General features: G+C 39.5%; 1 protein-coding gene across 1 annotated transcript in view; it reads right to left on the bottom strand.

Moving 5' to 3' along the window:
• The window catches only part of PCNX2 (pecanex 2), a 243,488-nt gene extending 225,229 nt beyond the window's left edge, over window positions 1-18,259 (bottom strand). The window contains exon 1 of the mRNA XM_037510412.2: window positions 18,107-18,259. Within this exon, the coding sequence (XP_037366309.1) occupies window positions 18,107-18,259 (153 nt within the window). The remainder of the gene's footprint in view (window positions 1-18,106) is intronic.
• Between the last annotated feature and the right edge of the window lie 7,993 nt (window positions 18,260-26,252).

Raw genomic sequence — 26,252 nt, 5'->3', positions numbered from 1 at the left:
AAATTTTCTGGGTGAGAAGACAGGTTTTACAGCATGCTACACCTGGCACATTATTCCTCTCAAGATGCCATGCTCAAATGATTCCTTTAAAAACCTCTGCCTTCAATAGACACACTGAACAGAATCTAGTACTCTCCTAAATAGCCCCCCCCTTTTATGCTAGTTAATTAAGCTCTGCTCAGGCTCCTCCAATTCAACATTCCCAGGGATGTCACTTAAAATTATTGTCAAAACCATTTTACAGCTGACATCATTATGCTCAGTCAACAACAGCTCTCCAGTTTCTATGATTTTCTCTCCATGTAGGTATGAATGTGGGGAGGAAGGGAGTGCTCACAAAGGAATGTGTCATGATGAGCAGTTTTAAATTTGTTCTTATTTTTTATCACAGATTTTTCCCCCCTCATATAAGGTATATTGAAATTTTGAATAGAGGTTTACTTGTTCTAAAAGAAATCATAATTTTGCTTTTGTTTTCATAAACTTGTATTTTAGCACAATCACATGCTAACTATTAATACTAAAGCAAATTTTTCAAAAGCCCCTTCTTGGTCAAAGAAAACTATAAGGGACCCACTGCTGTTTCTTTAGGCTTATAGATCTGGCTGTCTCAGTCACCACTTTTTTTTTTTTTTTACATGGCAAAATATACACAAGATTTACGATATTAACCACTTTTAAGTGTTCAGTGGCATTAAGTACATTGATACTCTCTAGCAACTATTACCTTATTTATCTCTAGAACTTCTTCATTTCCCAAACTGAAATTCGATACCCACTAAACAATACCTCTCCATTCCCTCCTCCCCAAGCCCCTGGCAACCTCCATTCTGCTTTCTGTCTCTATAAATCTGATGACTTTAGGTGCCTTATATCAGTTAAAGTATGCAGTGTTCATCCTTTTATGACTGGCTTATTTCATTTAACATAATATCTTCAAGGTTCTGCTATATTGTAGCATCTGTTAGTATGCCCTTCCTTTTTTAAGGCTGAATAATATTCCATGGAATGTATAAACCACATTTTATTTACTCATCTGTCAATGGACATTTTGGTTGTTTCTATCCCTTGGCTATTGTTAATATTACTGCTATGAACATGAATGTGATATATGTATTATGACCCTGCTGTCAATCCTTTTGAATATATACCCAGAGATAGAAATGTTGTATCATATGGCAAATCTATGTCTCACTTTTGGAAGAAATGCCATACTGTTTTGCAATACACCATTATATGCCACACTGGTTTTTAACTTTAGGGTGATGTGTTTCTACTTTCCATCTCTTGGGTAGTGTAGGGAGACCAACAATCTGGCTGAGTGAGGGCTCGCTTTGAATGATGCTGTTGTCCAGTCAGAATAAACCACTTCTGAAAATTTGTATGTAAAGACAGAAGGAAGGACAATCTTGGGAATCCTTGGGACATTCTCGGAGTTCAAGCTTTATCAACAAATGTTTCATAAAGGTACTTTATTAGTCTAATTTCACAAACAAATTTGAAGAATTCTGCAAGTGACTATTTTCATTTTGAAAATGAAGCTGAGTATCATACTACAGACTGAGGAGTGCTCATGTGTCCTCTGACCTGAGTTATTTACCAACCACTTCAATGACCTGACAGACTCCAAGGACTCAGAAGAAATGAATAAATAAATAGTCTGGAAAATCAAAGCAGGTAACTATAAAATGGGAAACAATTCCTCTGCACTCCCTTGCCTTTCAGAAGAGAGAATGAATTCCCTCTACATAGTGGCCTGTCCACACCTCTGACATTCCTTCTTGGGTGACTTGTGACTGGCGTTGGGGGGCTCGGGACTGAACAGACTTTCCTCTTGCTTCCCTTCTTTCTCAGGAGCTGAGCTGGACTGGACATGTGCCCCCAGGTAGCATCTCCTTGTTTCAGTCTCAAGAATCAGGAGCAAGTCAGAATGGCCAGAAACTTTCCACACCACCCCCCCCCACCAAGTAGGTAAGTCTCTGCAACTCTGAACTTCACAAATAGAAAGTTCACTTACATACAGATATAAATCATGTACCAATTATCAGCTTCATTTGCAATAAAAGTGCTCTCTGAATTCTATCTGCTGAACTCTCTGTCTCCCCCAGGTGGCTCAGAAAGGAAGTGCTATTTATTGGGTCACCAACTCTGCATACTGTGTGCTCTTGACTGGTGGGGGGGGAGGGGATACTCAGAGATTCAGTAGAAAGTTTTGTGTTCTTGATCTGTGTATAATTAAGTTATATGGTACCTAATAAGCCTAATAAAATTTGGTCTCCCAGTGCATAACAGACATTAAAAAGGAGACTAAAGAATGAATACACATAAACACAATAATGTAACAAGATCTGTTAAGTGACAGCTTAGTGTTGGAAAAGCAAAAGAAAAAGTATATTTTAAAAGAAAAGCAAAACACCCATGTTGTGTCATATTTGCGACACATACACCTCAGTCATCTCACAGGATATCACTACAGTACATATAAAAACTCTAGATGTACAAATAAAATATTCAGTGATATTCAATATACTGTTAGAGAAGACAGGGAAATTTAAAATTATTCTATCAATGTGGTTAAAGCAAATTGATTTTTCATGCTTAAAGATTAAACTTCATGTAATTTGTGATAATCAAAATGTCTTCAGACATTACCAAATGCTTTGGGGGGGTAGGTGCAAAATTAACACCCCCCACTGATGATCATTGTTTAAGCCCATAAATGGATAAGTGATTCCCTTGTACCAACATACAGATAAAAACAAAGTCCTTATACTCAGAGTTCAAGTTAATAAAGATGAGTAAATACATATAAGATAGAGTAGCAAGTGCTATAATTCTGGTAAATTGGGATGTGATTAACTCAGATTGAAGGATGGAGTAAAGGGCCAAGGCAAGCAGACATCTATGAGAACTAAAAAGATTGCTGAGAAAAGTCAGGCAGGAGCATAAGATGAGAGCACACAGATTCTCCAGAATGTTCAGACATTTCAGAACAACACACACGGGCCATTCGAAGTAGGAAGATAATGGTAACACTGACAGAATTAGATCTTAACCATGAACAGTGTAGAATGCGGTTTAAGCCAGGAAGTGAAAAGTCAGTATCTGCATTTTACAAGGGAAAGCTGCACATAGCAGTGAGAGTGGCCATGACGAGACCAGAAAAGGGGATGAGTTACTTCCTAGAACTAATGTGGAGTTCAAATAAATCATCCATGTGGATGCCCACGGTGTAATATGAACTGAATTTTCCATTAAACCACTTCTAAAACTGTGATGTGATATATAAATACAAACAATTGTCTCTGTTCTTCTATGTCAGTGTTAGAAATTCCAAAGGTGAGACCAATACAATCAATGGAAGTGTAAGAAGGGAGAGAAGCAAACTCCCAGCCAGTGGACGGTGCTCATAGCCAACTCAAAAGCAGAAGGTGGAGCTTTCCAAACTCTAGCCCTTCCGGGGCAGTGAGGACTGATGGGGGAAAGTGGGCAGAGTGAGGGGATAGGGGCAGAATGAGGTTTTTGGAAGTTAAACTGCTAGGGCATTGGTAGTTGAACTGCTGGCACTTTGATAGTTGTTCAGCTGGGGCTTTGGCGGTTCAACCACTGAAGAGAAGGATGTCGTGGAGAGGCCACCAGGTCTCCACATGCAGCTTTGGATTGGACCTTGGTCTCTGCTCAGTGGATACTACTGGAGTAGGACAGACAGCTCCTAGCCACATCAACCTGTGAATACTCTCTCTCCACTTCCCGTGTAAATAAATCTTGTTATTATCATTTCAAATTTTGTTTGCTTTTGGGTCATGTCTTACAGTCGTAAGTGCAGGAATAAGGGTCCACCAAGTGAGGCCACTCCCACACCCAGAGTTTATCCTGTTTTAAAAGGACTGTTGGAATAAATGAATAATCTTGCAACGTGACTACTTCCAAGTAGCTACCATATGGTAAGTTGCTATTATTTTATGTTGAAAAGTGATTATTTATGGCAAACAGTATGGCAGTTCCAAAAAAATTAAAAATAGAATAACCATATGATTCAGTAATTCCACTTGCAATGAAAGAACTGAAACTGGGATCTTAAAGAGGAATTTGGACACCCAAGTTCATAGCAGGATTATTCACAATTGCCAAGAGGTAGAATCAACCCCAGTGCCTATCCAAAGATGGAAAAAATAAGCAAAATACAGCATCCACATAATGAAATATCATTCAGCCCTTTAAAAAAAAGTGAATTTTGACACAAATGAATCTTGGGGAAATTATTGTAAGTGAAATATGTCAGCCACAAAAAGACAAATACTATGTGATTACACTTACATAAAGTATCTAGAGGATTCAAATGCACAGAAAGGGAAAATAGAATGGTGATTTCTAGGTACTCACGGAGGGCTGGGAGTTGCTGTTTAATGAGTACAGTTTCAATTTTACATGATGAAAACATTCGGAAGACTTCTTGCAAAACAATGTGACTATATGTAACACTGCTGAACTGTCCACTCAAAAATACAAGGCTGCAAATTTTAAGTTATGTGTATTTTATTATAATTTTTCAAGATAATTATTGTTTTATAACACTTTTGATTATGGCATTTTCCGACTTAAAAACACAATCAACCAAATCAAGTTAGGTCGCTCTGTTTGAAAATGGAGGCCAAGCAGGAGACAGCCTACAGAATGTCCTAGAATGTCTCTCAAGATCAAACTGCATCCAATTAACATGGGTTCTCTGCCCAGAGTAAGCTACAATTAAAGCTCCACAGAGTTAAGTGGGTCACACAGACAGTCAAGCTACCTCTTCATTTAACGCTTCACAAGCAGTTATTGAATACACTCTGTACCAGGCACTGTGCATGGTACACGGGAGAGAGCTGTAAATGAATTAGGCAAATTTCTGTCTGCAAGGGGTTTCCACTGTAAAACAGACTAATTACAAGTAATTACAAAATGAATTTATTTTTGTCCAACAAGGGAACCCAAGCTAGTCTGGAGCATCCAGGAATCTGGTATTTAACTTGAGCACTGAAGGATGAACAAGAATTATCTTGGGAAGACAAGTAAGGACTTTGCAGGCAGTGGAAACAGAGCATGCAAAAAGCCACAAAGCAGCCTTAGAGGTACTAAAAGGCCTTTGCAGCTGACAGGAGGAGTGAGAAAAGGTTGGAGAGATGGAAGAAGCCAGATGAGAAAACCTGCGGGGGCTGTTTCAGTCCTCATTCAGTACCTGCAGGGAGACCCTTGGTTACTTGCTTCCTAGTCACCTCCCTTCTGTCCTAGAAGTTTTTTTTTTATTTATTGAGGTTACCTTGGTTTGCATTATTGGATAATTTAGGTTATAGGTTCACAACTTCTCAGATATGTTACCACAACAGGCCCCCTCCCTGACTTTAATTTTTTCCCCACTCTCCCCCCTCAAGTAGCCTCAATTTTACATTCTCAGTTCTAGGGTTTCTTTTGGTTTCATTTTTGTCATTTCCTTTGTTTTGTTTCTCTATATTACACATAAGTGAAATCATCAGGTATTTGTTTTTCTCCTTTAGACTTATTTCATTTAGCATAATCCCCTCGAGTTCAACTCATATTGTCACAAATGGCAAGCCTTCATCATTTTTCAGAGATGAGTAGTATTCCATTTTGTATAAACATGACATCTTTTTAGTCCACTCTTCCGTTGTCAGGCACTTAGGCTGTTTCAATAACTTGGCTATTGTAAATAGTGCTGCAAAGAACTTAGGAGTGCATATATCCCCTCAAATAAGTGTCTTTGGTATTCTTTGGATAAATATCAAGGAGTGGAATTGCTCAATCATATGGTATATTTATTTTTAATACTTTGGAGAAATTCTTTGTGTTTTATAGTCAACATTCCCACCAACAATTTGAGGATTCCTTTTTCTCCACACCTTCACCGATACTTGTTATTTCTGGGTTTGTTTTGTTTTGTTTTGTTTTTTTCTGATATGGGCTTTTCTCACAGAACTGAGATGCTATTTTCCTGTGGTTCTGATTTGCATTTTCCTGATATGATATTGGATATTTTTCATGTGCCATAGACCATGTGTATGTTATCTTTGGAGAAGTGTCTATTTAGATTTTTTGCCCTATTTTGATTGGGTTCTTTGTCTTCTTTTCATTGAATTGTGTAAATTTTTTTTGTAGATCTTAGATATTAGCCCTTCGTCAGATGCTTGATATCTTTTCATTTTAATTATGGTTTCTTTTGCTGTGCAGATGATTTGTACCTTGATGTAACCCCATTTGTTTATTTTTGCTTTCCCTTAATGTTGGAGTGGAGTTCCAGACATCACTGAAACCAATGTCATGGAGTTGTTCTGCCTATGTTTTCTATGTATTTTGCGGTTTCCAATCTTACATTCAAATATGTTACCCCATTTTGAGTGGATTTTTGTATATGGTGTGAGAGAGTGGCATAGTTTCTACAGTTTTCAAAATAGTCCCTCTCAAGCCCCATTTTTTTTAAGATTTATTTATTTATGCATACAAAAGCTGGGGTGCAGGCCAGAGATGTGCAGGGGGAGAGGATTCACCAGAGTGAGGAGCAGAACAGGCAGACTGACTGAAATACACTGCTGAGGGGAGCAGCGGGCAAGACAGGAGAGGTCTGCTACACTGTATGGGTCACCTCCCTAGGTGGGGATCGAACTCGTGCTGCAGTGGCTACCCATAGCTTTCTAGCATTGTATCTTAACCCCTTTCACCACCAGGGAGGCCCTCAAGCCCCATTTAAATCACATCACTGCCCTAGGCAACTACCTTCCTTTTATTCCCTCTAGCACTCCTTATATTAGCTTCAAACTTTTCAAAGCCCTCTTGAGCCTCCAGGCTCTTCATCATTGTATAACAATAGTATACTTTGCTGTCCTCACAGAGGGCAGAACCCAAACCTAAATGGCCTCAAGAAGTAAACTACCTAGATAGTGAGATAAGACTAATAGACACAAAGTGGTGTATAAACAACACAACTGCATAAAACTCAGGGCTCACTCAGATAAAACCCTCCCAGAGTCCAAGGCAGTCACATGGGAGAAGGTGGATAAGACTGTGGAGAAGGGGAGCTACTGTTGAGGTTTCAAGAGGAAGGTGAGCAAGTAGGATGCAGGAAACAGATAAGGCAAAACAAAGAATAGAGATCTCGGTGAGGGCAGGTGCTGGGTAGCACTAGCACAGATTATTGGGCAAAATCATCAGGAAGCTAGACTCTCAAGGCAAAGAGAAGATAATGAAATGCAGAGATCAATTTGAAGAGAAGATCCCCACTGAAGGAAAAGAGGGAAATGGAGCCAAGGAAAGAACACTAACAAGCAACGAATCACAATGGCAGCCAGGAAACATGTTTCTTTGCAATATCAAAGGTTGTGTTTACCTTTTTTTTTTTTTAATCAGTTGATTATAATATGGTGCCACTTACTGAAAGTTATCTCACTTTTATGGATTTTCTTTTCTGGTCATTATAAAGTTCCTGAATACAGGGGCTGAGTCCACTCTTTGTATACCCTCAATGCCTGACTCACAGTAAGTAACGTCCCCTTTCTTATGCCAGGACCTAGTCTTCCTCATATATATTTCCAGGCTCCCATTGACCTGGGACGTCGATGGTAAGGACAAACTGTGCTTTCCTCCGGAGTCTGACAAAGCCTAGTGCAGAGAGAAATCACAAGAGTAGCTGACATTGCAGAGTGTCAGGGTTCCCATGTTGGGCTACTTGTCAGGCCTGTAAGCATACTCTTGAGATGTCAAGTGTGGCGGGAGAGAGGATTCTGCAGCAGTGACAGCATGTCAAGGAGAACAGCACCTCAAAAAGAAAGTTTACTCCCATGGTGCCACAGGGATTAAGAGCTCCAATTTCATGAATCAGAGAAAGGACAGATCTTAAAGAACTGTGCTTGGTAATAGGGGATGCTCTTCTGTGCAGAGCAGTAGAAATTTCTAACTAAAGGTTTTCTGATAACCAAGGAATATGAGCAGGATAATATTTGTTTTTCATTGTCAGTCCTGCTTCTCCAGTCCTTTGCTGCTGAGCTGGAGACACTAATGCCCTCAACTCCATCCCATTCTGCAGCCAACCACAGCCCAGAGGTAGACCTGGGAGCAAGTCTTACTGATAACATACCACTATTTCTATTGGTACAGATAAGCCCTTTGGCATATAGTATAGTTTCCATATCACAGTATTAATGTCTTATGCTTCTTAAATATACACCCTACTCCAAAATGCTTATCATTTTATATGACATCATGGGGGTTCAAACTGACCCATCTCCATATGCATTTAACATGACATTAATATTTTTCAATAGCTTGTTTGATCTTAGGCTCCTACAGATTTTGGCTTCAGAACTGAATGTACCATCTCCCCAAGTTTCTTTTAGAATAATGTATCTGGGCCTCCCTGATGGCACAAGGGGTTAAGTCTCAGCACTATGAAGTTATCAGCAACTACTGCACTATGAGTTCGATTCCCGGCCATGGAGCTACCCACATAATTGTCACATAGGCAATAAAACAAAGGTTATCTTGAACAACAGTAATATAAACTTACAATCTAATACATGGATAACACCTTGGTTTTCAACCTCCATATTTAAAGACCTGGATCCTGGTCACAGGATTGTGGTGAGTATATTGATATAGGGCTGACTATACACTACCAAGAAGTGTCTTCCTTCACAGAGTTAGATTTCCATTGTGTATAAAGTTCCAAACTAGGCTCAAGGGATAATTCAAATAGGCAGATCCACCTTCCTAATTCCTGCAAACTTGGGAGAAGGCCTAAGCCTTTGACTCTGAATCTCTCTCCAAGCAGTGTGCCAGTTTTTCTACTCCTGAATGAAAAGAACCATCTTCACCAGCTGTCTTTATTTCTTCACCTCCCATTGCCTCTTAAACCTACAGCTGCTACTCCCCAACTTGCCAACATGTCACTGAAATGTTCTTATTAATGTCTCCCAAGATAAAAATTTAATACAATTTTCTTTATTCTCAGCACTAAGTTGCTTACTTCTTGAAATGGTCTCCTCTTTGTGTTTCAATGCTATCCTGCTCTCCTGGCTTTTCTCATCCCCTCTTTGGCCTACATCTAAGAATAGAGCTCTTGGGACCTTCTCTTCTCATTCTACACATTATACTTAGAACTTCTCATTCAGTCCCTTGGCAGTAAACATATCTTACACTGATGATTTTCAAATCCATATCTCTAGTTGAGCTTGCTCCACTAAGTTCCCCACACTTTTATCCAACTGTCTACTCAATATCTCCACTTTGATGCAGAAAAGGAAACTTGATTTTTTAATGGATATATATTTGATATATAACATTCTGCAAATTTAAGGTATACATCATGCTAATTTTATACCTATATGTTGGAATGATTGCCATTATGGAGATAATTAGCACCTCTATCCCCATTACATAATGATTATTTCTTTTTTAGTGATTAGAATTGCTACTTTCTAGCCTCTTAGCAAGTCTGATGATAGTGCTGTTATCTATGTTTACTACATTGTGCACTAGATCTCTAGGCTTCCTTACTAGTTATTGCAAGTTTGTACCTCTAAACATCTGTCTTACTCTCAAACCTCCCACTTTTCTTCTTGTATTTTTTTTTTTTAAGATTCTACAACATACAATACTTGTCTTTCTCTGTGAGACTTATCTCATTAAATATCACATGCTCAAAGATTATTTATGTTGCCTCAGGATAACCTTTCATCAGTGGCAGAATATCCTTTCTCGTGACTAAATAATATTCCATAGTATACAGTCATGTGTCACTTAATGACAGGTATTTGTGCTCAGAAATTCATCATTGTGAAAAGTCAGTGTAATTATACAAACCTAGATAGCATTAGCCTACTACACACCTAGGTTATCTGGTATACCGTACTGAAACTGTCATGGTATAAGAAGCCTGTCATTGACCAAAATGTCATCAAATATCTGTCATCAAACATATAATAATAATGAGATATGTATATATATAATATCTTCTTTATCCACTCATCCACTGATGGGGACTTAGGTTTCTTCCATATCTTGGCTATGATGAATGAAGTTGCAATAAATATGGGAGTGCACATGTTTTCAGTATCTGGCTTTATTTCTTTTGGGCATATAGATGTAGACTTGCCGGATCATGTGTTAGTTCTATTTAATTTCTTTTTAAAAAAGATTTATTTTATTTATTTATGTATACAAGAGCTGGAGTGCAGGCCAGAGGTGTGGGAGGTGAGAGGATTCACCAGAGACAGACTGGGGAGCAAAACAGGTGGACTGACTGAAATATACTGCTGAGGGGAGCAGTGGGTGAGACAGGAGAGGTCTGCTATGCCATATGTGAGTTAGATCCTTGGCCCAGGATTGAACTCAAGCTGCAGAGGTGATAGTGCTGAGATTTAACCCCTAGGCCACCAGGGAAGCTCCTCTATTTAATTTTTTGAGGACCCTCCATATTGTTTTCCATAATGTCTGCACCAACTTACATTTCCACCAATACTATACAAGAGTTCCCTTTTCTCTTTGTCCTCACCAACATTTGCTATCTCTTGTCTTCTTGATAGTAGCCATTCTAATAGTTGTGAGGTGATATCTCATTGTGGTTTTCATTTGCATTTTCCTGATGATATGTGATGCTGAGTGATCTTTTCATGTACCTGTTGACCACATGAATGATTCTTTTGGGGAATTATCTATTCAGTTTCTTTGCCCATTTTTAAAAATCTGTTTTTTTGGTTTTTTTTTAATTGAGTTGTATGAGCGCTTTATATATTTTCCAAGAAAGAATGTTTGTAATAAAGATGTTTCTAAAAATATGACTTGCAAGCTGCTTTGAGAACAGCAAAAGGACAGACATTCTGTAACTCACGTAGTTGTTTATTAAACCTTATAATAAAGGTATTTCTAAGAATGCTAAAAAAATTATTTTTTACTTTTTTAAACATTTATTTATTTATTTATTTATTAAAGATTTATTTATACAAGCGCTGGGTGCAGTCAGAAGCATGGGAGGGTGAGAGGATTCACCAGAGCCAGAGTGGGAGCAGCGGGTGCAGCACCAGAGGTTTGCACGCCAGCTGGGACCCGCGCCCGGCGGCCGGGGATCAAACCAGCGCTAAAGAGGCTGCGGGCAGCTTCACAGCCCAGCACTCAACCACTGTGCCACGGGGGAAGCCCGCTAAAAAAAATTTAAAAACAAAGTAAAAGGAAACTCCAAACTAACAAGTCTAAAATTAGGTGTCTGGTTTCCCAGTCTTTCTCTCCAACATTTTTCTCCTACCCTTTCCCATCTCAAAGGTATCCCATATACCCAATGCTCAAACCAGAACTCACTCTTCATTCCTCTCCCGTCCACACTCCTCCACCCTAAAAATTAATTTATCACTAACTCCTATCAAAACATTTCTACATTCCTCTCTCTTTTCTGCCAATACCATCCATGGCTGCTTTAATAAAATAGCCTCTGAAGCTCCCACTTTGATTCTTCTCCTTTCTCTAACCTACTTTCTATGCAGCAGAGAATATTTTTGGTAAAACAGCATATTATTTTTAATATGTTGAATTGACATTGTTTTTATTGAGATGTAATTGACATGTAACAAAGTATACAATATGCTTCAATATGTATATATATAATGAGATAATAAGAGAGCAAATCATGTCACCACAAAGTTACATATTTTTTCTTGTAATGAGAACTTTTAAGATCTATCTCTTAGAACTTTCAAATATATAACACAGTATTATTAACTATAGTCACCATACTGCATATCACATCCCCAGGATTTATTTATTTTGTAACTGGAATTTTTACCTTCTGACCACTTTACCCATATCATCCAACTGTCACTGCCTATCTTTGGCAACCACCAACCTGTTCTCTGTATCAATGAGTTTATCTTTCTCATATATAAGATCAGACATATAAGTGAGATCATGTGACAATCTGAACATCAAAAAGAATGACAGAATGGGTTATAGCCCATTGAATTAAAAAGAAATAGTGAATATCTGAGATCACACTTATAAGCACAACAAAACTACAGGGCCATCTGAAAAGAAAGCTTTTCTTCACAGAAGAATACAAATAAATAGAAAATCACCATTTAAAAAATGATTTTAGGCAAGGATCACCAATAGCTTACAACTACAACATGTACACAGCCTCTAGGTTCCCCCTAAGATTAATTACTAAATATGAAGGGGTAAATGAGTACTTTGCAGCAGAGAAATCTGGCCAACACCACCTTAACTAATGAGCAAGAGCACCAACAATAGGGGGCTAGGCCTTGGATATGACAAGAACATGACAAGAATATATTACCTAATAGTAACACATTCCTGCCCCCAAATGCACAATTGCACATTTAATCCTACAGAAACAATCAAAAAATCCTAATTAAGAAACAATCTGCAAAACAACTTTCAACACCACAAAAGAAAACAAAAAGGCCTAAAGAACTTGTCCTTGATTAAAGAAGAATTAAGAGACATGAAGAATTAAAAGATTTAAGAAGAATTAAAAGTCACGTATTACCCTTGATTGAATCTTGGATCCAGAAAAGCAAAATGAAATATACTCATAGATGTAGTATATTATTCAAATAACTGGTAAATTTGGAAAGAAATTATATATCAAATAATAACATTATATCAATGATCAGTTTTGGGGGGTGTGATTATTGTGTGGGAGAATGTCCTCTGCTTTTTTATTTTCTTAAAGATTTGACTTATTTATTTTTGCCTAGAAGAACTGGGGTATAAGCTAGGGGTACGGGAGGTGAGAAGATTCACCAGAGGCAGAGCGGGGGGCAAAGCAGGTGGATCTACTGAAATTACACTGTTGAGCAGAGCAGCGGGTGACAGGGGAAAGGTCTGCTGTGCCATATGTAGGATAGTTCCCTGGCTGGGAGCTAACTCAGGCAATCAAACTCAGAACGAACTCAGGCAGTCATAGTGGATCATCGAGGTGACAGCTCTTGAGACTTAACCCCTAGGCCACCGGGGAGGTCCTCTGTTTTAAGAGATAGTTGATGAAGTTTTTAGGTAGAACTTATTTTGATGCTGACAACTTATTCTGAAATGATACAGGAAAATAAAAATGTATAAATATATAAAGAGTACAATGAAGCAAATGTGGCAAGACATTAAAAGTTGGTTAGTCATTACGCTTTTTTGTGCAACTCTTTTTGTAGACTAAAAACATCCAAAAAATGGGGAGATGAGAAAATAATATCCTACTTCAAACTGGACAAAAGAAGAACCCCTCAGTGTGTATCTCACTGTACTAAAAGTCCAAACTCCTCATGATCTACTCACCTTTGAAAGGCTAACCTACGGTCATCAGTCAGGTGTCAAATTGGAAGTGATTCCCTCAGGTAAGCCTTCCTAGGCATCAAAGCCAGGATGGCGTCTCCCATTTTCAATACATAGCAAGTCACATTACCCCTATGTCTGTAATGATCACTGTGGTGCCCTGGTCTGTGGCTCTTTACCTGCCATCTTCATGAAGAGAGACACCAATCTGTCTTTTGTCTGTTGCTCCCCCCAATATGCAGCAGAATATCGAATCCTCGGTTGTAGACGTAAGTGCTGTCCAACAGATACATCTAAATTCTTCCTCTCTGTGGCAACCTCTCTATGCTAGTTTCATCAAAAGTAAAACTATAGTGCCTCTCTGGGTTGTTATAAGTTTGAGATGATTAACTCATGCAAAGTCCTTATAACAATACCTGCTGTGTATATGCTGGATGAGTTTTGGCTGTTACTATTACCTATCCCAACAATATAATAACAATTTTAAATGTGAAAGGTGAAAAGTTAATTCATCAGGAACAAAAGGGGAAACACTGAATACCATTAAGAATAAATCCCTTTTTTCTTCCATAAAACGCAGGAAAGAGATTTAGAGTGGAAATCTGGGTAATATGTAAAGGAAATCTGAGAGACCAATTGGTTAAAATCAGAAAGCAAGAGCGACCAGATTAATACCAACTTCCATAAAAAAAAAAAAGAAAGTCAAGGGTATTAAGGTATTAGATTACAATCATAGGAAATAACAAAAGGTCTTGAGGAGAGGAGCATCCAAATATAGCCATTAATTGGGAGAAGTCTCACAAAGTCCTAAGAGAAGTGAGGGTGAGAAAAACAAATTTAACCACTAGAAAATTTGTCATAAACTTGCAATAATGGACAGAAAGAAAGAGGGAAGTGCTATTTTTGGAGGGTTCTTCAAAAGGCGGACACCCAGGTCCAGGGAGGTGCTGGTTCTTTTGCCACAGACACAAAACACAACCTGCCCACGGACATACACGTGTCCAAATGGCAGAAGTTGAGGTCAGGCAGGAGCCATTTTGCAGAGGGGACGCAAGCATCACTCAAATAAGGAGGTATTGACCTGAAAAGGTGGACATGACTGCCCTGCAATGCCCTGGGGATGAAGCAGCCTAATAAAAGTGCTTATAGCAAGAAAGCAAAGCCCTCTCGAAACCAAGCCATTTGTGCACACAGTCCAGATGCCACTTGGGGAATCAGAAAGTTAAAGACACCTGCACGGAATGGTATTCAACCCAAATCTCGAAAGTTTGGGTCTATAGCCCAGGACTCAGGGAAGAATGTCTTCAACTTCCACAAAGCTGCAGCTCATTCAATTCAAACTCCATTCTGTTTAAGGTGGTAGGTGAGGGCAGGAAGAAGGTGAGGGGGGTGCTAAGGGAAGGAGAATAGAGAGGGAAAGATGGAGGTGAGGGCAGAGGGAAGGTGAGGGCAGGGGGAAGGTGGGGGTAGGGGGGTGGTGAGACAATTTGCCTCAATAACTAATAATAAACTTTTAATTTTATATTCAAAGTTCCCATTAAATTAAAAGGTGGAATTGTTTAGCTTAAACAGACTTAAGCTGAAGATGTACAAAACCCAGAGAAGTTCAGAGTTCCTTAAATGAACTCTGAACAAGCCCATGCTATGCACAAAGAGTCAAGCATATTTTATGGATCAAGTTCTTACAAGTGAAAAAATCTGAAAAAAGACATTAACAGTCACAGTCAGTATTGAGGTAGAGCAAGTATTTTTAAATACCAAGACCTAGAGAACAGAATTCTCAGTTGGGAAAGAAGGGTCTTCTATTTCTAAGGTCACTTTCAAAGACCAAAAGACAGAGCAAGAACAGGATAACTTACATTATTTATTAGGATAGGTTATTAAAAAGCAGCATGACAATAAATGCAATGATAAAAAATTACTCTCTAGAGTTAAAAGCAGGGCCTCCCTGGTGGCGTAAGAGGTTAAGCTTGGCACTATGAAGCAATCCACAGCCTCTGCAGCACAAGTTCAATCCCTGGCCAGCCAGGGAGAAACCCACATGGAGAGGCAGACCTCTCCTGTCTCACCCGCTGCTCCCCTCAGCAGTGTATTTCAGTCAATCTGCCTGTTCTGTTCCCCACTCTGTCTCTGGTGGATCCTCTCACCCCCCTCATCTCTGGCCTGTACTCCAGCTTTTGTATGCATAAATAAACAAATCTTTAATTTTTTTTTTTAAAAAAGAGTTAAAAAGCACACTGGCATAAAAATGTGTGTATAACATATTTTGATCCAAAATAACTGAGTAAAACTATTTAAGGTATCAGCTTTTACTTTCCAAACTCTTGAGATTTTGCCAAAAACTATTCTACAATATCATTAAAGAGAAACTTAACTGAGGACTGTTTACAAATATAAGGTAGATAACAAACTACACAATAAAGCATCATTAGGTAAAAATTCGGGATTCTGATGCATGTACTAGATCTATACATACATTAAATCTTAACAGAAGTTATGTAAAATAAGCCCATGTTCACAGAAAAAAACTCTGTAGGAACAAACATTAAATGTTAATATGGTTGTTGCTAAGAAGGGGAATTAAAAGTGGAAGATACAGTTTATTTTTAAAATACTGGTAGATTCTAATTCGTAATTAGAATCTAATTATATTTTGGAGCACATTAACATTCAAAAATGATCTGGAGGTAAAAAAATTTAAAAGAAGAAGTGGAACACATTGTTTTCATTACAAGGAAATACTCAAAATACTTAGTGAGATAGCAATATCATGCTGTTTGGAGCAAAGAGGCGTGTTTATTTTATTTCCAGCAGTTTGCGATATGCTGGAGGAGTGTTAACCAAATGTAGAACAATTCTGCTAATACAACAGGGGAACCAAGATGAATCAACAAAATCAAAATCCATGTCAACAAAAGCTCATGAACTAGAAGTAAAGATAATAAAATAAAATAAAAATACATGTTTCAGCAACTAAGTACACAATTAAACTAAAAATGTGCTGTAGTACTAACAGTAAATACAGAATGGTGTAAGAACAAGAGAGATTAATTCTAGCTGAATGGAATCAGGGAAGTGTAGACAGAGATGAACATTTCATTGGCTCTTAAAGGATAGGGAGATTTTGGCAATTGAAAGATGAGAGCGGGAAAAACAGGCCAGTTCTTATTGAGGCCTCACCATGTCCCACGTACTAAGTACTTTCAGTAACTCATTCAAACCTCATAAGTCTTCTATAGGGAGACACTATTTTCCTTGTTATAAGCCAGGAAGCTGAAGCTTGCTCAAGCTTGCTCCAGTATATACACAGCTAGTGAGCAGAAGAACCAGGATTGAACTCAAGCTTGTGTTTCTCGTCACTAGGCTATGTTACATCTCTGGGCAAAGAGAAAACATTGGGAAATTATAGCACAAACTATAAACATGGTCACAGAAGAAGGAAACATTCATTTATTGAAGGGCCTCCATGTATCAGTCTGTATTAAGTGCTTTTATTTTTAAGAATTTTCTTTCTTTTTCCTGTGAAATGGTCATTATCATATCTACTTTGAGGATGAGAAACGTAAGGGTTAGATAACAGAACCATCAAAGTCAAAAAAGCAAGTAAGTAGCAAAATAGAAATGTAAACCAGTCTGAGTCCAGTTCTAGGTCAAACTAGATAGTGGATTTACATATAGTATTCCATTTAAGTCCAAATACAACATTGTAAATCTGGTACTATTAATTTTCTCACTTTACATATAAGAAAAAGAAAAATCAGATGAGGTAAGTAATTTTCCCAAGGTCACAGACTGATGACTGAGAAGAAATGGATCCAAAATTTACCCTAGGCAGCATGACTTCAGAGCCGGAATTGACCCTCTGGGTAGATTGCCAGAAAGAGAGTAAACGGAAACCACATCATGGACAACCTCTAATGTTGAACTCAGAATCTATTAGCTGTGCAAACTCAGTGGAGATTTTTGCTATGAAGAACATGATCAAATTATGTTTCAAGTACAAAGTTCTTCAACAGACAAATCAAAATTAAACTCTTGGCACATTAAGTGTAATAGGACATGGTGTACCTTACCTGTACAGCTTTTCAAATAAGTTTTTAGGTTTCGAATTAGGCATATTTAATTTGCCCAAGAAGGTGACCTGTGTGGTTATTCAACAGCACTCACTTATCATCACTCTACCAATTAAGGCGTCAAGTCCCGGCTAGGAGCTGTAATATTTTGCTTAACATAAAATTCGATTTACCCATTATTGTATCTGTCTAGAGAATTCTTTACACAGTGGTGTGGCAAATAAAAGCTGAGTTACAGATAATTGAACCTGCCTTCTAAAAGCAAAACAGGAAGGAGGGGGGCAGTGTTGAATATGGACTGAAATGGGTTACTTTTAATATTTCGTTTTGCCTTTTGGTTAACATGCACAGCATCTTATACCAAATATTATCCCAGGCTAATCAATCAAGAGGCTTGGATTGTCCACTTACAAAACAGGTTCAACATTGCTCAGCGACAAGCAAGCAGAGTCATCCTAACAGCTAGCATCAATTTTTAATGAGTCCCAGAGTCCCCAAAGTCCTTTCTACTTCTTTCCCTGCACTGAGTCCCTGCCTGCCTTTCTCTGTACTTTCTCTGTGCCACATTCCAGAAGACCTCCTCCATCCCACCTCTGAAGAACCCTTGCCAACCCTGTCCATCCAGAGGCGCACACGCAGGTTTCCGGGCGCCTGCTCCGTCTTCCCTCCACGCTCACGTCTCCCCGGGGCTTGCACCCCCCACTCACCAGGTGCAGGGCCAGGGGCAGCAGCAGCAGGAACAGCCACAGGTAGAGGTGGCAGCTGTTGGTGAACTTGCTCTGCTCCGGGTCGTGGTACCAGCCGCCGGTGAGCGCGGCCCACACGCCCTGCCGAAGCAGCTGCAGCACCTGGGAGCCCATGTCGGCGGCGCCCCGGGGCCCGCGCGCGCCCCGCTTTAATACCCGAGCTCCCGGGCGGCACCGCCCCCACCCCCACCACCCCCTTCCGCCCCAAGCCAGAAGCTCGCGCTGCTCTTCTGCCCCGACCCGCGAACCGCGGCGCCGGAGCCCGCTGCTGCCGCCGGGCAGGTGGGCGCCATGTCCGAGGGAGGAAGGATTTTCCCAGGGTGCTCCGCGGCGGCTGCTCAGAAGATGCTCCGCAGGCTCCGCCCCGCGCGGGCTCCAGCCCTTTCACACCAGGGGCGGCGCAGGGAGCAGCGGGAACCCGGGGGTTGGGGGGATGGATTAAAAGGATTTCTGTGCCTCTCCCTCAACCTCTCAGCTTTTCCTTCTTCCCGCTTCCCCCAAGATCTCCCCGCTTTTCACTCAGCTCCTCCTCTCAAAGAGGGGGGAGGGGGGTGAAAGGCTTAAAAATTAATTATGTTCTCATGTAGAAAGGACAAACCAGGGCCTCCCTGTGGGGCAAGGGGATAAGACGCAGCCTATGAAGCTTCCACAGCCTCTGCAGGAGGAGTTGGATCCCACCCACCACCCCCTAGCTGCCCACATGGCGCAGCAGACCTCTCCTGTCACGCCCGCTGCTCCCCTCAGCAGTGTATTTCGGTCAGTCTGCCTGTTCTGTTCCCCACTCTGTCTCTGGTGAATCCTCTCACCCGGCCCACACCTCTGGCCTGTACCCCAGCTCTTGTATGCATAAATAAATTAATAAATCTTTAGAAAAAAGAAAAGACAAACCAGAACAGGAGCCTTTGCCTCTTCCGTATTTGCCTCCTGCACCAAAATAGTTATCTAATTTAAAATCCTGCCACACATCACTCAATGCATTTTCTTCCCCTGGTCACTGCCTGCACAATCTTTCCAGATGTTCTATTTACTGAATGGAGCTCTACCTGTGCCTTTGGCTGACATTTTTCCCTCTCTAACATTTTCCCTTCTTCCCTCTTGTTGTCCAACTTGGCAAATGAAAGAGATACCACCTTCCTGGTATAATTTCTGGAGCCTCAGTTAGTTTACCCATCTTTTATATATTTCCTAGAATACAGTGCCAGGTGTCTATCAACTATTGAGAACATTAATCTAATATTTCTATATTGTTAATAGGTAAGAAGAACCACTAGAAGCTATCACTGAGCTTATAACTTTTAAACTTTCTTAGTAGTTTATAATTTATAGTAGATGACTTCAGATTCTCTTCTGAAAAGAGATTTTGGACAGGGATGATATAAAAAGGAACTCATCTCCTTTAGTAGTATGATATGACACAAAGGAAACTTAGACACCAGGGCTAACAAGAAGCAGGTTTATTGCACTGGTGCTGACTTAGTGTAACCTCCAGTTCACTCTGGAGCAGGACAATCAGAGGGCTCCTTTAGCCTCTCCCTGTCTCTACAATGTATATTTCACCCTTGTTCCCATGGTAGGAAACACTTCAAGGATGCAACATTGAGAAAGTATGGTGTTATTGAAGTATACATGTGTACATTGAAGTATACATATGAAGTATACATGTCACTGAATCTGCATGTCTTGGGGAGGCTCAAGACAAGCCTTGTATATAAGCACTCTCACTTATTAAATCTGGAATGATCTGCCTTTTTTTTTTTCATCCTTTTTGGCCCTCCATGCACAGAGACCAGTTTCATCTTTCAGCCTGTGAACTCCTAAGGTTTCAAACCAACAAATATGGGGTATGTAAGATTTGAGACACTAAAGAAGACACATGTTCATATCTATGAAAGAGGAACCCAAAGAACTGGGTCTTAGAGTAAATATTAGCATCTGGACAGATATATGTGAGTAGCTTGCCAGGAAGACACATCAATGTATAAAGAAAAAGATGCATGGGTGATTCTGGGAAGATGTCAGTATAGTCAGGTATGCCTAAAAGGGAAGACAGGAAAAGGAAGAAATGGGACAGTAGGAAACTTAATAAGAGAGCTGAGCAAGGTTGAGTTTTGTGGGTCTTACTGTAACAGGGTGGTCTCTGGGAAAGGGTGAGGTTCCAGGTTTCCTGCCCCACCCAAAAAGAGGGTGGAGTTGAGCAGAGGGAGAATCTGGAGAGGAGACTGAGGAAGAAAGGAAGTATGATGGAGCCAGAAGGAGACCTGGAGGAGACACATAGAGCTGAGAGACACGTGAAGAAACTGCACTTGCCTTTTGGTCACTTGCCAAAGGCAAGGTGACACAGATGTGGGTGAGAGACCTGTGGGGAGGTGACAATGGCAGTTTTACTCTTGATCTTGATTTTGTTCTTTTCCCCCCAGACTTGTCTGGTTGTTTCTGATCCTTTTCTGTGGGTCCCCACTGGAGGATGCTTTAGACCTCTGGCAGGCTTTGGAGCCTTGCTCTGGGCCAATCCTGCTTTGGTGGACTTTTACCCACGAGGGGAAGGGTAACTTTGGGTGCTTGATTTAGAAACTATATTCTTTGCCTTTCCTGTATTGTTTACTAATTGTATTAAAGTTCCTTTTCATTAAAGTCTCATATGCTTTTGTGTGGATGCAGCGGGTGGCAGACTATTTAGAGCAGGCAGTTTTGGGGGCACTGGGGTGCCCCTCTCCCTGGCCCTGTAACATTACCACCTTATCTTAGGCAATGGACAGCAATTGGAAAGTTTTATTGTTGTTAATATTTTTAATGAAGTTTCTTTGTTTTAAATCCTTGTAAGTATTTTTTTAATAAAGTCTTTCAATTTTTTTTAAAGATTTATTTATTTTTGGGCATCCCCTGGTGGCACAGTTGTAGAGTGCTGGGCTGCAAAGCTGCCCACAGCCTCTGCAGCGTCAGTTCGATCCGCAGCCACCGGTGAGGGTCCCACATGGTGCGACAGACCTCTCCTGCTGCGCTTGCTGCTCCCCTCGGCAGTGTATTTCGTCAGTCTGCCTATTCTGTTCCCCGCTCTGGCTCTGGTGAATCCTCTCACCCTCCTGCGCTTCTGACTGTACCCAGTGCTTTCATAAATAAATAAATAAATCTTAAAAAAACAAAAAAAAAGCATGAAGACCAAGAAAAGACTTGAGCTTTAAAAAAAAAAATTATTTATTTTTATATAACAATTTTGCAGCAGGGACCTTTCTTTGCTGGATACTGTGTGAACCCAGCAGAAGGCTCACCAAGGAGCCAGAGGTAAGCTGGGAGGCTTGCCCATGCCGGGCGCCTTCTAGCCTGCAGTTCCAGCCCAGAGGGGAGCAGCACCCACAGCTGGGGCAGATCGGGCATGCAGGGGAGCATGTTCCCGCATCGCCATTTTGCAGCAGGGACCTTTCTTGCTGGAGACTGTGTGAACCCAGCAGAAGTTCCCCAGAGGAGCCAGAGGTGAGCTGGGAAGGTCGCCCAAGATGCCGGCCAGTACCAGCAACACAGTGTCACAAGGAATATGGCAAATTAGAAAACAGGCAGTAGGGAGTAGAAAAACCACATGCAACCCAGCAACTCCTCAGCAAAAAAGCACACCGCAAAAAGAAAACCATCTACCAGATTGCAACGACAGTAACTTGGAAGAACTTCTGAGCCTTCCAGATAGAGAATTTAAAATTGCTGTGATTAAAAAACTGACAGAAGTCATAAAGGAAAACAATGATAAGGGGAAAATAATTAATGACCAGAAGAATGAAATTGAGTCCCTAAAGAGGGAAGTAAAAGAAATGCAGGAGATGAAAGAATTAATGGAGACGCTAAAGAACTCTGGGAAAAGCAATGAAAGCAGAATAGATGAAATGGAAGAACGAATAATTACTCTTGAAGACACAGAAATAAAAAGAACTAAAACAGAAAAGGAAGGAGAAGTACGAAGGAAAAAGACCGAAGAAAGACTTCGGGAACTATCTGACTCCATGAGGAAAGGAAATATAAGAGTTATAGGAATCCCAGAAGGAGAGGAGAGAGATGTAGGAACAGAGAAAATATTCAAGGATATAATTGAAGAGAACTTCCCAAACGCGAAGAAGGAGCTGAAAATTGATATACAAGAAGCAAGAAGAACACCAAACTTCCATGACGAAAGGAAAAATACAGCAAGACACATAATAGTAAAGCTCCCAAGAATCCAAGACAAGGAAAAAATAATGAAACTAACAAGAGGGAAGAAACAGATAACATTCAAAGGGAAACCAATCAGACTGACATCAGACTTCTCTGAAGAAACACTACGGGCAAGGAGAGAGTGGAGGGACATAGTCAACAGACTCCAAGAAAACAGATGCCAACCAAGAATACTCTATCCTGCAAAGCTCTCCTTCCTCTATGAAGAAAGAATAAGGATCTTCCCAGACAAACAGAAACTCTGGAATTTTATTACGACTAAACCCCCACTCCAAAAAATACTACAAGGAGTCCTAAAGCCAGAACCTCAGAGGGACAAATAACAACAAAAGAAGGCCAAAGAAAGTTATTAAAAGAATAAATAAATAAAATCAAAGGAAAGACAAACACAATGGCAAATACAGATGCTAACATATCAATACTAACTCTAAATGTAAATGGACTAAACTCTTCAATAAAAAGACACAGAGTTGCAGGCTGGATTAAGAAACAAAACCCAACCTTTTGCTGTCTCCAGGAAACACATTTAGCTGCAAAGATAAAAATAGACTCAAAGTTAAAGGATGGAAAACAATTCTACAAGCAAATGGACCAAAAAAGAAGGCAGGAACAGCTATACTCATATCAGATAAAACAGATTTCAAACTTAAAAAGATAAAAAGAGACCCCAGTGGTCATTACATTATGATCAAGGGGACAATACTTCAAGAAGAAATAAGACTCATTAACATATATTCACCAAACGAAGGAGCACCAAAATATATCAGACAACTATTGGCATCTCTGAAAACAGACATCAGAGAAAACACATACGTAGTGGGAGACTTCAACACACCACTATCAACAATGGATAGATCAACAAGACAAAAAATAAGTGAAGACACTAAAGCTCTAAATAAGGATCTAGAGTGCTTGGGCTTAACAGACATATATAGAACACTAAACCCAAAAAAATCTGAGTATACATTTTTCTCAAGCACACACGGATCATTCTCTAGGATCGATCATATACTGGGGCACAAGACAAACATCAACAGATACACCAAGATTGAAATCATACCAACCATCTTTTCTGACCATGAAAGCATCAAACTAGAAATAAACCATAAAAAGAAGGCAAGGTACTCTCCTACCTCGTGGAGATTGAAACCCACACTACTGGAAGACCACTGGACTAACGAGGAGATCAAAGAAGAAATTAAAAAATTCTTTGAATTGAATGACAAGGAGGACACCAATTTCCTAAATGTATGGGATGCAGCAAAAGCAGTAATAAGAGGAAAATATATAGCAATAGATGCTCACATCAAGACACAAGAAAGAACTCAAAGAAACAACCTAATCTCGAGCTCAAAGATCTAGGAAAAGAACAACAAAAAAACCCCAAAACCAGTAGAAGAAAAGAAATAATAAGAACCAAAGCAGAAATAAATGAAATTGAAACTAAAAAAAAAACAATCCAAAAGATCAATGAAACCAAGAGCTGGTTCTTTGAAAAAATAAATAAAATAGATAAACCCCTAGCCAGGCTCACAAGGGCAAAAAGGGAGAAAGCACAAATAAATAGGATAATAAATGAAAGAAGAGAAATCACAACGGACACAGCAGAAATCAAAAGAATAATTAATAACTACTATGAACAGTTATATGGAAACAAGTTCAACAATCTAGAGGAGATGGACAAATTCCTACAACTCTACAATCACCCAAAGCTAGATAAAGAAGAAATAGAACACCTAAACAGACCAATTACAATTAGCGAAATTGAAATGGTAATCAAAAACCTCCCCAAAAACAAAAGCCCAGGACCTGATGGATTTACAAATGAATTCTACCAAACATTCAGAGACGAATTGGTGCCTATCCTTCACAAACTCTTCCAAAAAATTGAGAAGGAAGGTATAATACCTAACACGTTCTATGAAGCCAACATTACACTAACACCAAAACCGAACAAGGACAACACAAAAAAAAAAAAAACTATAGGCCAATCTCCCTAATGAACACTGATGCAAAAATCCTCAATAAAATTTTAGCTATCAGAATCCAACAGTGTATCCATAAGGTAATTCACCACAACCAAGTAGGATTCATTCCAGGGACACAAGGATGGTTCAACATCCGAAAATCAATCAACGTTATCCAACACATCAACAAAAAGAAATATAAAAACCATATGATAATATCAATAGATGCCGAGAAAGCTTTCGACAAAGTGCAACACCCATTCATGATAAAAGCCCTTGAAATTCTTGGGATACAAGGAACATACCTCAACATCATAAAGGCCATATACGACAAGCCAACAGCCAGTATCATTCTCAATGGTGAAAAGCTGAAAGCATTTCCATTAAGATCTGGAACAAGACAAGGATGTCCACTCTCATCACTGCTTTTCAATATAATACTGGAAGTCCTGGCCAGAGCAATAAGACAAGAGAAAGACATACAAGGAATCCAAATAGGAAAAGAAGAAGTCAAACTATCACTATTTATCATATCACAGATGATATGATAATCTACATAGAGAACCCCAAAAACTCCATAGAAAAACTAATTGAACTCATCAATCAGTTCAGCAAAGTGGCAGGATACAAAATCAACATGCAAAAGTCAGAAGCCTTCCTATACACTAACAATAAATCTGAAGAAGAAGAAATGAAAAAAACCATCCCCTTTATTATCGAAACAAAAAAAATCAAATACTTGGGAATAAATCTAACAAAAGAGGTAAAGGACCTTTACAAAGAAAACTATAAAACACTGTTAAAAGAAATAGAAGAAGATACAAAGAAATGGAAAGACATCCCCTGCTCATGGATTGGAAGAATAAACATTATTAAAATGGCCATCCTACCAAAAGCAATATACCGATTCAGTGCTATTCCAATAAAAATTTCAATGTTATTCTTCAAAGAAATAGAACAATTATTGATGAAATTCATATGGAATCACCAAAAACCCCAAATAGCCAAAGCTCTCCTGAAAAAAAAGAAGGGAATGGAGGCATCACACTCCCAGATTTCAGGCTATACTACAAAGCCATAATCATCAAAACTGCATGGTATTGGAACAAGAACAGACACACAGACCAATGGAATCGAATAGAAAATCCAGAAATAAACCCACAGATTTATGGTCAACTAATATTTGACAAAGGAGCAAAGAATATGCATTGGAGCAAAGAAAGTCTGTTCAATAAATGGTGCTGGGAAAACTGGGTCGCTGCATGCAAAAGAATGAAGCTTGACTACTACCTCACACCATACACAAAAACCAACTCAAAATGGATTAAAGAACTAGACATAAAACCTGAAACCATAAAATACATAGAAGGAAATATAGGCGAAACACTACGGGATATGCACATCAAAGACATCTTTACAGACACATCACCCAAAGCAGTGATAGTGAAGGCAAAGATAAACAGCTGGGACTACATCAAATTAAAGAGCTTCTGCACAGCAAAAGAGACAATAACAAAAACAACGAGAAACACCACCAACTGGGAGAACATTTTTGCACACAACACTAATGATAAAGGATTGATCACAAAAATCTGCAAAGAGCTGATGAGAAATGCAAATCAAATCAGGGAAATGCAAATCAAAACTACCATTAGATACCATCTTACACCAGTGAGAATGGCACATATTAAAAAAACTAGCAACAACAAATGTTGGCGAGGGTGTGGAGAAAAAGGGACTCTTCTGCACTGTTGGTGGGAGTGCAAACTGGTCCAACCACTATGGAGAGCTGTGTGGAGATTTCTGGACCTACTAAACATAGAGCTTCCATATGATCCAGCAATTCCACTCCTAGGTATTTACCCAAAGGACACAGAAACATCAATTCCAAAGAACACTTGCACCCCTATGTTTATAGCAGCACTATTTACAATAGCTAAGCTTTG

Source organism: Talpa occidentalis, unplaced genomic scaffold (genome assembly GCF_014898055.3).
Source record: "Talpa occidentalis isolate TD23 unplaced genomic scaffold, MPIMG_talOcc4v2.1 talOcc4.14, whole genome shotgun sequence".
NCBI classification, from domain to species: domain Eukaryota; kingdom Metazoa; phylum Chordata; class Mammalia; order Eulipotyphla; family Talpidae; genus Talpa; species Talpa occidentalis.
Note: the sequence above shows the minus strand (reverse complement) of the source record. Positions and strands in the feature narration are given on the sequence as shown.